General features: G+C 37.5%; 1 protein-coding gene across 3 annotated transcripts in view; it reads left to right on the top strand.

Annotated features, from left to right (window-relative positions):
* LOC105453394 (forkhead box protein P1) overlaps positions 1-16841 on the top strand; it is a 292226-nt gene that overhangs the window by 261663 nt on the left and 13722 nt on the right. For 2 of the 3 annotated variants that reach the window (XM_011695317.1, XM_011695320.1), the window contains 11 exons: positions 759-1334; positions 1823-1885; positions 3709-3958; positions 5618-5725; positions 5849-6023; positions 7512-7698; positions 8944-9232; positions 9997-10065; positions 11963-12039; positions 12570-12671; positions 16294-16424. In XM_011695317.1, the coding sequence (XP_011693619.1) occupies positions 759-1334; positions 1823-1885; positions 3709-3958; positions 5618-5725; positions 5849-6023; positions 7512-7698; positions 8944-9232; positions 9997-10065; positions 11963-12039; positions 12570-12671; positions 16294-16424 (2027 nt within the window). Of the gene's footprint in view, positions 1-758; positions 1335-1822; positions 1886-3708; positions 3959-5617; positions 5726-5848; positions 6024-7511; positions 7699-8943; positions 9233-9996; positions 10066-11962; positions 12040-12569; positions 12672-16293; positions 16425-16841 lie in introns of those variants that run through there. The other variant, XM_011695321.1, reaches the window with a different exon arrangement.

Raw genomic sequence — 16841 nt, 5'->3', positions numbered from 1 at the left:
TGTATAAGAGACAGCACACATACACACACACACACACATGTATACAAGAGCTGTTATCTTTATACTGAAAAATTTATTGATTATTATCGCAAAACTTCCGTAAGCGCAAAGATTAGTTATTTCTGTGGTGAGACACATCTTATGGTAATAAAGGGTAATAAATTTCTCTGGGAACATTGTTTAATGCCGCCCCATTATATCATACAATAACACAATAATAATGATGAACTTATCGAGACATCTGGAACTCGAAAGTTTCGACCCTCGCGAGAGAAGCGGGCAGAAGAGGAGGCTCGGTTCCGCCTTTACACTCGACAATCTGCTTGATGATGGAACTTAATAAAACAAATCCCGCTGTGTAAACAACCGAGGAGACTCGAACCGACGTCATTCAGACAACAGCGAGTTTTCCTTCGAGCCAGCCAATGATGACGGAGCAGCCGAGGCTGGCCCGCGCGCTCGAATACCATTAGATAAGATCAATATTGTTCAAAATACGGTAGAAGTTTAACGCATGTACATTACGTGGCATTTATATCATGAATATTCCGCCCGGAGCTGCTCTTCTGCTCCCTCGTGGATGTCCCGCGTCGCGCTATCTTTCTCATTTAACTCTCGTCTTTTATCTCGAAATTTGTCGCTACGTAAACATCGGTCGATTTTGATCTGAATGTTTAGGATAATAATTAAGATTTTTGACGATGTTTCACTGCGATTTCTCCACGATCGAGCTCTCGATCTCCATTTTTATATTGCAGGTCACTTCGCTGTTTGCAGCCCTGAAGCAACAGCAACAGCAAACGCGTGACAGCGTCTTCTCCTCGTCGCGGGACCGCGACAAGGATCGCCTGTCCACGGTCCGCAATCGCGACTCCGGAGGCAGAGGCAATATAGCGGAGACCGGCGGCGTTGCTGATCAACAGCAGCAACAGCAGCAGCAGGATCTCAGTATCGAGTACCAAAGCAATGGGAAGCTCAGTCCCGGACACGCAGTGACACCAGCACCCATGACCCAGCAAAAGCAGCCAATCATCACGCAGCAGTCGCAACAGCCCAGCTCAGGGGTACCGGGGCCCCAACCTAGCCCGCATCAGAGCCCGCAAGCCCCACAGAGGGGTTCACCGCCGAATCCTTCCCAGGGCCCGCCAGCCGGTGGCCCGCCAGGGGCACCGCCGTCGCAGACCCCCTCGCAGATGATGCTCAGCTCGGCGAGCGGCCTCCATCAGATGCAACAACTGCTGCAGCAACACATACTCAGCCCCACTCAACTGCAGTCCTTTATGCAGCAGCATACATTGTACATGCAGCAGCAACAACAACAGCAACACCATCAGGTGAATTTCAATCTTGCCTCGTTTTTTTTTTTAATGTGTTGAACATTTGTTTGATAAGCATTTATATGAATATTTATTGAATATTATTATTTTTATTTTTGTTTAATATTTATAAGTGCATGTGAAATACTGGAAAAAAGTATTTTACTTAATATATACACAAATGATATCAAATTAAATACACTTTTGTGTCATATCTTTTATAAATAAAATATTTATGTTCTGTTGTGCCGCATAATAAATTTTATGATGTTTAGAATTTGTCTGGTTATATATCATAAATGTAGATATAACGAATCAACATATTCTCTAAAACTTCAAAATCTTGCGATTAATGTTGTAAAGCAATCGATTTTAAATCAAGTTTTGGCATTATATTTATTTTTGTTTTTATGTATATAATTTTGCAATATAAAATCCATCAGTTTTTACATCTTTTGCATTATTATTTTTTATTTCTTTATTTACAACATCGCGTTAAATTTCAGGATTCATCTTCGGATCATGCGTCTAATCAGGAGCGGTTTGGTTACTTCTCCTCTTTAAAGAACGTAAGTGAAATTCCTTATTTTACATTTGATTGAAATTACTGATAAGGAGGAAAAGAGGTTTCATATTACACTAAGAGAAACAATATAGCTATTAAAGTAATCAGTAATGCGATATAAATTATTGTTAAAACTTTTTTCTTATTTCATTCTTGTCGATTATTCGTTATGTACAGTGCTATTAACGTACAAGTTTACTAATAACATCTAATAACAACGTTAACCAATTCAAAAATTAGTCAAGACAGTAGTCACGAATTGAAGGCTCTCGTGCAAAAAAGCTATTCTACTTTCAACGGAAATAACTGTTTCACGGAGTTATTTACTTAATGCTGAAATTTATCGACTGAAATCTTTCGTAACTTTTACATGTATACGAGCACGTATATTTTCATTTCGCGTAGAACTCGAGCGAAATGCGCTGTGTGGTTAGCAAATATAGCGCTGTAATTTAATGACACGCGGTATCTTTAAACTTAACTCTTAATTGAACAAACGAAACGGAAACGTAAGACACTTTCGTGAGTTAATCTTAAAAGAGGTTTTGAATTTCGGGTTGCACGCGCAATTCGCCGGCCGACGAGGGACTGCCGCGGGAAGTTCGATGCTGTAGCGAGAGGGTTGATACTCGGTCTGTGTAAACAGGTAGTCCCTTCTATATCGTTACGATAACAATACACGTCGCGCGAACCACTTTTGCTATCCAGCCGCAGTGTTATCCTGGCGCCTACGATCCAATAAGCACTCTGATATTCCTTTTCAAAAATACCAACGCAAGCGACAACAAATATTTTTCATGGCACCGTGTAGTTTATTGTAGCAGAAACTGTTCCTCAAAGAGAATGAAGTGCGCCGGACTTCGAGTTACAGACGTTTCGTTCAGTCATTTTCTAGTAGGAATTATGGATCGAAGTAGCAATAACCCTTAGTGCTCGTGTAAAATTTTCGATCAGTAAAGACGAATAAATATCATACGAAGTTTAGATTATAGATCGAATCCAAGGCCAGTCCCTGTTATAAGTAGTGGATCGCTTGAAAACTTGTTGAACGTCGGAAAAATATTTACAATTCGCGGGAAAAATAATGAAGTACAGAATAAATATGAAACATAAAGAAACCGTATGCTTAACATAAACGTGGAAAATGCTTATTAGCGGGAACGTGTTTGCGCCCATTAATCGTGCAGAGTGTTCGTTTATAGTAATATGATAAAGGGTGCGTACCTCGAAGTTTGTTTTAAAATATCCTCGAGGCGCACGAGAGAGACCGAGAAATGAAATAGGCGGAGGGAGGTTAGTCCGGAGGGTGAGGTAAGCAATTAAGCATCGCCATCAGCCGTTGTGTCTCGTTGTTTGTCTTCGAGCTACCCATCAACTGCCCTCTATCTTCTTGCCCCCTTGGTGCCGCGAATTATCTGCGCCCGTGATTTATTCATCATTCCAAGACGTAAGTGCCGCCCTTTCTTTCCTCTCCTTTTTTTATTCCGGCCGACTAATTTGACTAAGAGCGAAATGCTCACTTCTCTGACAGTTTAATAATAAACTGTCGATATCATTTGATTTATAATTAATTATCTATGTCTTTTAATTAAGAGATACATCCTGCAGGAAACTTATAGTAGCAGGAGGGCAACAATTAACATAATAAAATAAAAATTAAATTGAGCTGTTCTTTCTTCTTTTTCTCAATAAATTATATATGTTTTAAAAATTGCTCACTTCTTGTAATACCAATTATGTTGTGACAATATAATTGTCAGTGTATTTAATTGGCAAAGTGATATGAAATGTACTTATATTTGCATACCGGCGTTTGATTTGTTTTAGCATCAACATCAACTCGCGGAACTCAACAAGAAACAGTTGGAGCAGGCGATGCAGCAGCTGCAGGAACAATTGCAGCTGAACTTATTTCAGCAGACGCATTTAATGCAAACGGCGGACAAAAAGAAGGCATCGGCGCCGCTCCAGCAACTAGCGATTCAGCAGCAGCAACTGATACAGCAATTGCAGATCACACAGAGGCAGTATTTGTTGCAGCAAGGACTGAGTCTTCAAGGCCATAATCCATCTTCAGGTATTTATGCACCAAATGTGCTTGATTAAAAATATTTTGATACGCTTTAATCAATAATTTTTTAAGTATGATTAGATATTGTTAAAAATATTTTATTTATTATTATTTATTGCGGGAGCATAAGACATATTCGCGATTTTAATAGAACGTATTTAAAAAGAGATAGATTTGAGATGAAATCTTATAACAAAAACTGTAAATTTTATAATAGCGATAATTCTATTATTACTTTCTTATATTTTAATCAATATCCAGCTGGATTGTTTAAAATGCAACTTCAATGAAAAGATTTAAAAGCGTTTAGACGTAGAGCAGGTCAGGTCTATAATTAAGCTACATTTTAAATATAAAATCTCATCTAAATTGAACCTTAAATTTAATTAACTGTATTTTTTATACGTAAAACGAAGAATTATTAAAACTCTTCTTAAATTTTTTTGTTTAAAAAATGATATTTGTACAAATATGTAAGTTTCTTCAACGATAATTGTTAGTCATTGTTTTAATCTCGCACGCGTTCTGCCTTTGGTATTATTTTACATATCTCTGTCATCAGAAAGTTTTTATCAACGCACGTTCGTGATAAAACGATTTTCAAAACATATACTTTTAATTCGTGTGTCACGTCTTTATATATTTTTTTTAACACGGGTGCTTCGCGTAAACATAGGAATGAAGGCAATCACATGCCGTAACAGAAAGAACACACGCGTGTATTTGCGACGTGTGACATACTCGTATCGTGGGAGTCACATATCATCGGTAACACGTGCGCAAAGACGAAGATCAGCTTTGATACCGGAGGCGTATCCTCTTGGTTTTAAAATTAAAACGATCCAGCATCTCCTACACAATCCTTTCGAACCTTTACGCGCTACGTCTCTTTAATTCTTCATTTTTTTTCTTCCTTTTAATTTCATTTTCTTCCTCTCTTCTTCCATTCTCCCTTGCGTCTCCCTTTCTTGCTTTTCATCCTGATGGACAAAACTTTTCACGCAGAAGCGTTTCGATTACAAACCGGTGCTCGTCCCAACGATGTTCTCTTTTCTGACACGTGTACGTATACGTGATACATATGTTCGAAAGGATCATCGAAATAGCAACCGTGATTCATCGTCAGATGCTTCGAGAGTTCATATCTGGCCGTTATCCTTGACCGTGCATCTGCCCTTATTCCCACCGCTCACTATTATATCTTCTCATTCTATTTTTTTATCGCTCAAAAGTTTAACCGTCTTATCTTTTAGTTTTATCATTCTCAAAATATTTTCAGTTCCCTTTATTATCTCCTCATCGACGTATTGCAACGTTTTTTTACACGTAGATATGTTTGCTTTACTGCTTTTGTCTTTCACACATAGACATGTGTGATATATTTGTGTGACTGCTTCAAGATGCGTTAAACGTTATTATGCGTTACGAGTATTGTTTATTATCTACGATGTTTAAATATTTGTAGTGCACAATTTTTCTTTTAAATTAAAACTTACGATATGAAATTATTATGCGATACGATATATTTTTCTAATTAATACTATTTTATTTGTAAAATTCAACGATAAATATATTTTTGAAAAACCGTAACAAACAAACGGACGAATATATATTACTGACTGATCATAAATATTTATAAATCGGTGTCTTTTTCTGAATTTCAAGCAGGTTTGCCATCAAGTGATAATCTACCATCATGGAAGTCAGAGCCCTCAGATGCGCCGGAATCCCATCAGAATTCCAACGTGTCGAAATCCAATTCTGGATTGAACGGTAAAACAATAGTTCCACGCCTCTCTATTGATCTCGAGCTCGCTCGTTTTTTTGTACTCTAATTTCTCCATGCTTATGTTTTACTTTTTGCGAATGCGACGTTCGTTTACCGAACTATCGCAGGCATTCTGAATTCGATAGCTTCGAGCCGACGGTCCGAGGTGAATGGCACAACATCGATGGACGAGAAGCCGCTGGACGCCTCCTGCAACGACAAGGTTCATCCCCTCTATGGCCATGGGGTATGCAAGTGGCCAGGCTGTGAAGTAATTTGTGAAGACTATCAAGCATTCCTTAAGTGAGTTTTCCGATCTATTTTTATCGATATATTTTCTTTACGTATTCTCGATATCTAAACTCCATCCGCGCCGTTATCCATCTGCTTTCAAATCCGGTAACAATTTCCTTCAGCTATAACAAATTTTGTTGTGAATTATACAATTTTAGTATTTCTTATTAATAATATGAAGAGATATGAATATGAAGTAATTTATTGAGATTAATAACGAATCGAAAAACGTCCATAATTTGCGTTGAACCAAGTCCAGACCTTATTGTTTACAATAAGACATATTTTAGAGAGGCGAATTTCCAAGCGTAAGTAAGTGCGGAAAAAGAAGCCTCGAATACCTCGTGTACGGGAAACCGAAGAAATAGGAGGAATAAAAGTCGGTAATTAAATTGGGGAGAATGAGGCAAAGAAAGTGTAGAAAAATCGCTCGTGTCAGCGTATCTCATTGACATCAGGCGCTTTCGCTCATCGGCTTCGAGCCGCAACCGCAAGCTCGTCGCGGCTCCATCCCATCCGGAGGATCCTTCGTAATCACGTAGCTCGTCTCTCGGTGCAAACTCTCCCTCAAACAAGCCGTTACTTAAAAAAAAAAAAGAAAAACGCTAATTACCTTTGTCTCATTAATATTCACGACATTCGACCGCATCGTTATGCCCCTCAGTCTAATCCCTCTTCTATCCCTCTCTCCCCTTCAGTTCGTCCGTTCAAGCCTCCCTCGACCTTCCCGCATCTTCGTTCTTTCAACCGACCGACTCCCGCCTCCTCTCGCCACCCCTTCCACCACTCCCGTCGATACAGCCGTTCGTTCCGTCGACGAAGAAGGATTACGGAAATTCTTAAATACGGAATCTTGTTGGCGTTGTTGGCACCCCCCATCCTCTACCTACGACGCGGCGAAGCTTAATTTTCTGTCCTGCTGTCTCCTGGGGGTTTGACGCTTCCGTAGTCGGAGAATGGAAGCGTTACGTGCCCGGGATTTTTCGTGGCTTTCGACACGCAGATTTTTCGCTACTTTTTCGCCAGATAATTGTGACTTTCTTTCTCTCTTTTCCGTATTTTCGATTGGTGAACATAAGTCACGAGTAATATTTAACTTTTAATCAGTTGTTTTAATGTCAAATTGGATTAAAGATTGCAAGCTTTTTATGGTACAAATCTTTATTCTGTCACAACGAGAAAAGATTACACTAAAATATTAAATAACTTTAAATGAAATTTCTGTGTATATGAAACATATAAACGTTTAACGACAATAAATTTAATGAATTTGTTTAAATTTTATATATTATTATATTGCACTTATATATCCTTTTTTATTATTTAATCCAGTTTAACAAAAGGATCAATAAATGATTATTATGTTAAAATATTATAAATAATTTAATCTTAACTAGCATTTACTTAATGTTATTTGTGTAACATTGTAATACATGCATTGATTGCCTTGATTGAAATTGCAACGTGTTGATGTAAACTGTCATTGAAATATTGCAGACATTTAAATACAGAGCACACATTGGACGACCGATCGACAGCGCAAGCCAGGGTCCAGATGCAAGTTGTGTCGCAGCTAGAAATTCAGCTGCAAAAAGAACGAGACCGACTAGGTGCTATGATGCATCATTTGCACATGGCAAAACAAATGGCTTCCCCGGAGCCGCCAAAGTCATCTGAGTCATCGGTAAGCTCTGCTTATTATATTTATAAAATTCTTTAATTTATCTATTTATTATCATAAAAAAACCATTCATTACAATAAAAAAATATGATAACTATAACGCCGATTTTTTTTTATAACAATCTAACTTTTTACAAAAAAATATTTGAGATATTTAATTTTTTGTTATTATTACAGTTTAAAATTTATAAGTCAGAATGTTTACTTTATATTAATCAGAATTTATAAATACTGCTATCGTTTTTGCTTGACTTCATAAAGAAAAATAAATTAATTATCGTTGAGGATAATGAGAATAATTTTATTTGCAAATTCACTTTACATTAAAATTATTAATTGTTATATAATATTATATCACGAAACAAAAGAAAATTTTTATTGTAAGCCGCAATTATAACACACAATTAAGAGTTTGCTGTACATTGAATACTGAAAGCCGAACCTGGAAAAACGGTCCGACCACGTGATGCGTAAACTTTCTCCGCTTGCGGTATTGCTACGAGATCGTAAAGCCGGATTTTCACGACAGACCAGCTCGTTGGAAGATTTTACGAGCTCCTCGCGGCCCGCTAACAACAACGCGAGTTTCAGTTTTAACGCGCCGTCGAGTCGAGTGCTAATTTATACATAAAGTTTGCATTAATAATTCATCGGAGCCGCGGTAATTTTATATCGCCTTAATTAAAACCCCTAACAAGTTGGGCAGTCGGAGAATACCAATATCGCATTAGCCCTCCGCGCGCCGGCGACAACGCTCGACGGCCGCGACGGCTTAATTATTTTAACGCGGCTGTGTGAGTGATTCCGCCACAAAGATCAGATTGCTCGTGTACGCCACTGCGATATGTAATAAGATATCCATATTGCAAAATGCATATATTGATATTCATATTGCATTAAGTGCTTTAAATATGTATAGATAACATTTATTATAGAATTTACGAACAAAAAAATAAATACGAGTTATTACTTTGTTCTCATAACACAATTAAAGTTTGCGTATAATTTTGAAGGATTTCAAAAGTACAACCATAGAATTTAAAATTTGTCTGAGTTTATGAAAAATTAGTTTAATTTCGGAAATTGCTCTGTAATTACATAAAGATATCTCAATTCTCTCGTCGCACTTAATTTAATCTTAATATGATTTTTGTTCGACAATTTAGTTTATATTCGATTCGTTGATGATATCTCTTCGTCAGTTATGCGCCTCGTTTTCCACGATTTCGGGAACTCTCTCTTTTCCAGACGGGCTCGAATTTACCAAAGCTAAATTTTTCCACTCCGCTGATGAGTCAGCCGCCACCCAACTTCTCCCAGGTGTCACCGGTATCCATGTCCGCGCTGGTGTCCGCCGTGAGGTCGCCCGCGGGTGGTCAGCTACCCCCGGTTGGCAGTGCCCCGATGCCGCCACTTCCGACCATACCGAATATGTCCAGTTTACCGCCCATGCCCAACATGCCTGGCAGCATGCCGAGTATGGCTGGACCAATCAGACGGCGCATTAGCGACAAGTCAGCTCTTTCTTTGGCAGGAGGTAAGGTCATCTCTTCGTCTCATATAATCTCTTAATTATCTCGCCTGACAGGTGAGATTTGAGGTAGCGTCTTCTAGGACATAATGAGGGCCAAAATCGCACATTTTGCGTTACCAAGATCAATTTTGTTTTTTTAAGATCAATTTTGCAACAGCTCTTCCGTTTTACCTGTTTCAAGGAAAATGGTTGATTCTGTGTTAAAAGATTGTTGGTACGTCGAAATATCAACACATAATGTAATATGTTTCGTTAGTCGCTTACATATTAATAATGAAAATTGGGTTTTAAAACTGCGTTAAAAGATATTGAATTATTAACGATTTGTTTTATTAATAAAACATTTTATATTTAATTTTATATATAAAGACAAATATATGTTATATATTTGTTAAAATATATAACTGTATATTTATTAAAATTTCTTGCCAAATAATATTATTAACTGCGATTTGCGAAATGTACATACATTACATAGCTATATATTATTTATTACAAGTTACTAGAGATATTTATTAATTCCTAACTAAATATATCCCTTTTTAGCAATTTCTATTATACATTTTCTATATTTTATTTATTTATAATATACGATATACTTCGTAAAGTTAATGTCTTTAATTAAAATGTTGTTGACGAAACCATTTTCCGGACGTGTAGCTTTTAATTCTTAAAATGCATACGAGAGCTTGGAAGTGGATTAATATCGTCTTAAAGAAAGGTGAAACGAAAGAAATGACAATTCAGAAATTAAATACTATTCGTAGGACTGTATGACGAGGGCACTGTAAGGCGCAGAGTAGCCGTCGATAGATCTGGAATAGATATTAATGAAGGTAACGATAACACAAGATCATACTCGGGGTGATGCGCGAGCTTCGAAACGCCATCATGAAAAATTTCACAATGAATCTCTTATTAAATTGTAATAAGAGAAGCTATTGTTTTTTAAATTACATTGTACAGACTTGCGTGTCTGGAAAATAAGTAACGATATTATTGTTGTGTTTTCATTAAAATGAAAAGCAATAAATAATTATTGAAATATTATTGATTTGAGAAAAGTGTGAAAGATAAAAAGTGTACGATATTAATATAATATTTCTTAATTTTCTTTGTAAACTAATTGTAGTCTTATGGAACATCAATATATACTTTTAAGATAATATAATAATTATACATATTTTTTAATTACATGTTTTTGGCATTTCGAGGTTCGTCACCAAAACATATTCACTCCGACGAAATAAGAAAATACCGTTCTCCTGTAGCAAGTGCTCTTTACGGTCCTCTCTTGGTCTCTCGTGCCTTTTCCTATCGTAAATTGTACCACACGCACAGATTACTTATGGTAGCGACTATGTCACGTGAAGCGACAGTGTACGACACCTTGTTGGCGGCGTAGAACGAGCATAGGTGTGTAGAGAGGGATGCAAGGAAATTTATATGCGATGAGAAATAGAAAAATGACACGAGATGAAAAAAAAAAAATTCTTTCATCCGCCAGCTCGAACCTCTTTCTTATCGATGCTTTTGTTGTTTCCTTATTTCTTGTGCTGCCCGCCCTCCCCACCGTGTAGGGCTGCCCTACATGCTGGAGCGTGCTGGCCTTGACGTCCAACAAGGTACTGTCAACCTATTTTCCACGTTCCCTTTTGTGGCTTACAGATTTTCTCGCGGAAGAATGCACCTTGCATGAGCGCTCACCTCCCTTTTTCATCTTGACCTCTCCGCCTCTTCACGTAGCATCAATTTTCTTAATTTTATCGATGATTCTCGAGATAATTAGAAAAATCGCGAGTACTCCAAAACCCCATGCGAACACTTGGGATTGGATAATTCGATCGGCCATATATTATCTTTTTTTTTTTTGGCTTTTCTTTCAAACGCGAAAGAGGTGATCCATGTATTTGGTTTGAACTACTTTTATTTTCACGCGAACAAATACGTGAGTTAAAATTTTAATGCGAAAGTATAAATTGATGTAACGAATAATCATTTCAAAAAGTTAAAGAAGACAGTATAGTTGCGCGAAAAAATTAAATGGAGAACTTTAATGTTTGGATTGCCTTTTTCCGATTTTTTTGTAATTTTTTTTTTTTTTTTAATAAAAGCATGCATCTGCACATATTTCTGCAGATATAAAAATTATCATTATTTTAGAAAAATATCCGATTTTTGGTTAATATTGATATATTTTGCATATAGTTTTAAATTTATTTGATCACCAATTTTTATTTTAAAGTTTAGAAATCCGTTGAAAAGATGAAAAATATAATTTAGAAATATATAATTCAGTAAAAAAATACGAAGTATAAAGTTACCTATATAATATTAAATATATCTTATATTGCATTATACCTTATATTGCAGTTCAAAATATCCTATATTGCATTATACCTTATATTGCAGTTCAAAATATACATTTGCTTTTCATGAAAAACTCATTAAAAATTTAATATTTGAAATTAAATATTTAAATCGAGTTAATTTTTCTGAAAACACCGCGAAAAATACGCACGGCTTAGTTTACTCGCCGTTTAAGAGCATAATTTCACGTGATCGGCACAATGTTTGCTTGTTTGTTGTGATCCCACTGTTCACATCTTTTTGCGCAAAAAAAAGTAAACAAGTATAATTACTTGTTATCAGTAATAAGAATAATTAGCTTTCGAACCCGCTACGGCTTTTAATAATGTACAGGGTAAATGAAATTGTTGCGTCCGATTTCAGAAATTCAGCGAAATAGGGAATTCTACAAGAATGCAGATGTCAGACCACCGTTCACGTATGCATCCTTAATTCGGCAGGTGAGTGGTTAATATAATTGCCGAAGGATTCTCCGGATATCGTATTTTCCCATCGCGTCGTATTAACATAGCGAAATCATTGTGGAGATTTTCTTTAGCAACATAAATTAATTTGAATGCTCATATTATCGTGATTATTTTAATAATTTCCGGAATATACTGAAAATTAATTTTCAATTTATTTATTAAAGTTATAGCATGTTATGTTAAATATTATTCAGAATTTAATGACGTTTTATATTGAAGCTCATTATATCTTAATTATCTAGATGCAATAAAATTTATTTCATTATTTATTAATTTGATTTATCAGAGAATTTATCAGATAGAGAAATTTTATAATATTTTCGAATTATCGTGTAATGTCGCAGTCTAAGATTTTACGAAGTTTTATGTGACATACGAACCGATATCACACATACATGTAAGGAACCTTCTCGTTTGTAGACACTTATAAATACCTTGGCCATGATGTTTCGCCGCATAGAATAGAACAAGTTAATGTAATTACAATGTTGCTCTTTTCATAGTCCATCATCGAATCTCCTGAGAAGCAGCTGACGCTCAACGAAATTTACAACTGGTTCCAAAACACATTCTGCTACTTCCGGCGCAACGCAGCAACGTGGAAGGTATATCTTATAATTCCAGTAGTATAATTACCTAATTCATTTCAGTCCGCGAGAAAATTAAATGAATAACAGATGAAATCAAGTAGCTTTTGTCTTGAGATTCAAAATATTTAAAATATAGCTTTTTTATCACAATTTTTTTTTTAATTTTTCACGCTTGCAGCTAGTAATTTTTACAAAACGTGAAAGTATTCTAAACTTTTTTTTTACAACAGTTTTATTTTTTCATACGAAAATCGAAGTATATGTATCATAATTCCAAACGTAATCTTTAAATTGCGAGAGCGTTACGATAAAGTGGAAGTGACTCTCTTTTAACTGGACGAAATTATAGCACGAATCTGTTTGTGCAACGGGAGTCACAAGGATAAAACAATCACGCAATTTGTATTTATACGAGCTGATTAAGCTGAATGCGCTTAACAAGAAAGGATGACAGCTTATCGGAGAATTTCGGATTATTACAATATATGTATTGATTTGGATTAACAGGCTAAGTGACGTGCCGGGCAGAGCAGCTGGTAATGATAGTTGTGTTGCTTTTCTCAAATAAGGGGGGAGAACTGGTAACATGTGAAATATGACATATTACGAGTCATTTATGAGCCATCTGTCATTATATTCTTCCCTATTTCCCCCTGCGTTCGCCCGACCACTTCAATGGCATCGCGTGTCAGAATAACAGCAATTCTCTTAAACTAATAGTAAACTAATAGTCTAAATCAATAGTAAATAGAATTGGAACGTCCTTACAGACGTATTATCGTATTAACGTTATATATATTCGTACGGGCGTATTACGTCAATTATTTTATCGTTTAAAATGATTGCTGCCAATGTAAATGAAAGAGAAATCGCGCATTACATCTGCAGAAGCGCATTAAATAATAACTAGAAATATGTGTTCAGTGGAGATCTCGTGAATCGCTTTATTCTGACATAAGAGACATGTATTCCGAAATGATTACGGCGTGTCATTATTTACTTAATCCGGAACGAATCGACCGGACAAAATTGCCGATTGAACGTCGCAGGGCAGTAATAAAAATTAACATATCCCGCGCGTCTCGCTCCCCCTCCCTCCCCCGCCCCTCTCCCCGGGCATCCGAAAGCACAACCGAATATAACGTGCCGATGGTTCATGATCGATTTGTAAGCCGACGTGACAAACCGCTTGTTGGCAAGAGTGTTTGCGCGCGTGCGTTTTTGCGTGTGTGATGCGAGTGTGCGTGAAAGTAATTGACGTTTGCCATGACGCTTCGCCTCGCATGGTTATGTGTATATGAAAACATAAAGAAAAAAAAAAAAAAGAAAAGAACCGCAAACAGGTTTGCCGCGGAGGGAGCGAGAAGGAGTGTGAGCGGAGCAGAGCCGAGCGAGGGGACCCAACACGACACGGCGACAGGCGGATGGCGACAGACACGTCATCGTGCGGCCGCCGCGCGTCCCGCGCGGCCTCTCATCGAATTTTACATTCGGCCCTGCGGCATGAATAATTGTTGTCGTTGCCCCTAGATTTAGATGACTCTAGCTGTGCATTAACGATAAAGGAATGCCACAAAACCGTGTCTCTTTCGATTAATCATATTTTGGTTCGTTACATCCTCATGCGCGGCCTTCGACGTCGCGATTTTCACTGCCGGTCCTCCTTCTGTGCTAACAGCGATCATCATCACCGCCATCGATCACCGTCATCGGCCGCCGTCGTCGACTATTATTGGTGGTTATCGCGTCATAATTATACCGCTGATTATCGGCTGGCTAGACTTTCTATTATTATTTGTTTTGTGTCTGTGACAACGCGATAACGGATTTCTGTTTCTTCTTCGTTGGCTGCCACCTGGAAAGACATTGCTCGGCCCTTTTTAAATAATAAAATTAGTCGTGACTTGAGTAATTGCATTTATAGAAATGTCTCTTAAAATGCAGGTACACTATTGCACTTGCGTAGTAATTTGCGCCGCTTTTACTTGACATTTATCGTTTACATTAGTTTTGCATTATTTTATTTGTGCGCTTAGCATTTCTAAAATTCTATTTTTTACATACGTTCTCCAAAAAAACACAGCTTCAAAAACGCTATCAAAATTGCGTAATGTTTAAGTTGTTATTGGGAAACATGCTGTACCCAATGAAAATAAAAGGTAGAAACGATACAGCATTTAAGTTTTCGATGCAAATTTAAGTTTAAGGTGGCAGCTTTGCTTATATTCTTCAAGAATGCTAAGTGGCCGTTGCATCCATCCTTGAATGACGACAATAGAACAGCTATCAAATTAATTTTTCCATCGCGAATAAATTTATATTCGGACAATCTATATATTATACAACGTACGTTAACAAAAAAATTTGACTTAAAAAATTAAAATAGAAGCTGCAGCTATTACATATCTTTGTGAGAATATTTCTGTTTATATGTCATTCTCTAAATATATGATGGAAAATTCGTATTTTCGTAATTTATTTATACTTATCTGTTTTTAAAATATATTATAAATATATATGCATATCTCGCGCGTCTTCAAAGATGGCTGACACGAGCTCGCGCAAGAGCAGCGTTGTCGAACAGGTCATCCTAAAGTTGATCTAGGTCAAAATTATTATCCACAAAAGACTTGAATCGTATTAAAACGAGGAAGTATACAAGATCTAGGTTATAGATCGAGGCCATAACTATAAGACTGAAAACGTCATTTTGTGCAAAAGTACGTTAAGTCATAAAATATTCGGGAGCTCGGTGATTGTATAACTTCTTCGTATCATTGAAGTTTATAATGTGAATGCGCGCACGCATTATGAGATTAGTAACTTCTGCTGAGATTCAGTTGCAACGTTTTACTTATTGCTCGTCATATTTTCATGAATATGGATTTCAGTAAAAACGGCGGTAAACGCGGTATCACGGTAAAAACATTGAAAGATGTACGTTCGCTTCGGTATTTAGTGACAGATAAATTTTGTTTGGATTCCATCTATATATCCTTTTCTATCTTTGTCACCGCAAACAAATTCTAATTCTTATTAGATCCGACCGGTTACGACATTGAGAATACATTGCGTCGGAGATACTTCGCCGGAGATACTTCGTATGAAAGAGCTCTAGGAAAAACTCGAAATACCACGCAGCGTGTATACATTCGCATAATATTAACTCAAGTTATTGATACATCGTTGCGGTAAACATCGGGAGATGTATTTAATCAAAGTTCCCCGCGCGCGCGCTCAAACCAACCGCGGAGTGTTCTGCGCTCGAGCACTCAACGAGATCGTTCGCAACGCTGCTCGTTGGCACCTTGGCACCTCGACAAATCATACGGCACACGCACAATATCGCACGTCTCACTTAGCAACCTCGCGCCTCGGTCTCACGATCATCATCCATTCTTGCCTCATCAGCGTGATCGGTCATCATCACCCGATGTCGAGAGGACTCTCTACTCCGCCTGCGTAATACATACAACCGCTGCACGTATACACACGTATACACACACGCGCCACAAATCGCCACGAACGGCCGTGATCCTTCCCCCCCCCCCTTCTTCGCCGACTACCGGGACCGTGATTGAGTTGGCTTCGTTCGTTTTTTGCGTTGCTTATTTAGTCTGTGTATTATTTTGTATAGAACGCAGTGCGACACAACCTGTCTCTCCACAAATGTTTCATGCGAGTCGAAAACGTGAAAGGGGCCGTATGGACGGTGGACGAAGTGGAGTTTTACAAGAGACGCCCACAGCGCGCTTGCAGCACGACCGGGTACGTTGCCCCTCCCCATGCCCCATCGATCAGAAAAAAAAAATAATTGATAATTACAACCGCGCTTTTTACTCTCTTTATTCTCTGTCTCTCTCACTTTCTCTTTCTCTCACACCGATATATTTCTTACCACCCCTTTTCCGGCTCCCTCCTGCCGGAGCGGAGACCAACGAGACTTAATTGAAGCCCGCATTCTTTTCCTCTCCCGAATGCATCGAGGGGACAATTCGTCCGAATCCCACAATTTCCTATTTTCCTCAAAATTCTTCCTTTTATATATTCCTTATATATATATATCTATACTTCACTTTTTCTCTCTTTCTCTGTCTTTTTACATATACTTAAATCATATTTATATTCACTCTTATTCGCTTTTACTATATTTATAGTCGTATCGCTGACCACCCCCCCCCCCCC

This window comes from Wasmannia auropunctata, unplaced genomic scaffold (genome assembly GCF_000956235.1).
Source record: "Wasmannia auropunctata unplaced genomic scaffold, wasmannia.A_1.0 LD336000.1, whole genome shotgun sequence".
Lineage (NCBI taxonomy): Eukaryota > Metazoa > Arthropoda > Insecta > Hymenoptera > Formicidae > Wasmannia > Wasmannia auropunctata.
Note: the sequence above shows the minus strand (reverse complement) of the source record. Positions and strands in the feature narration are given on the sequence as shown.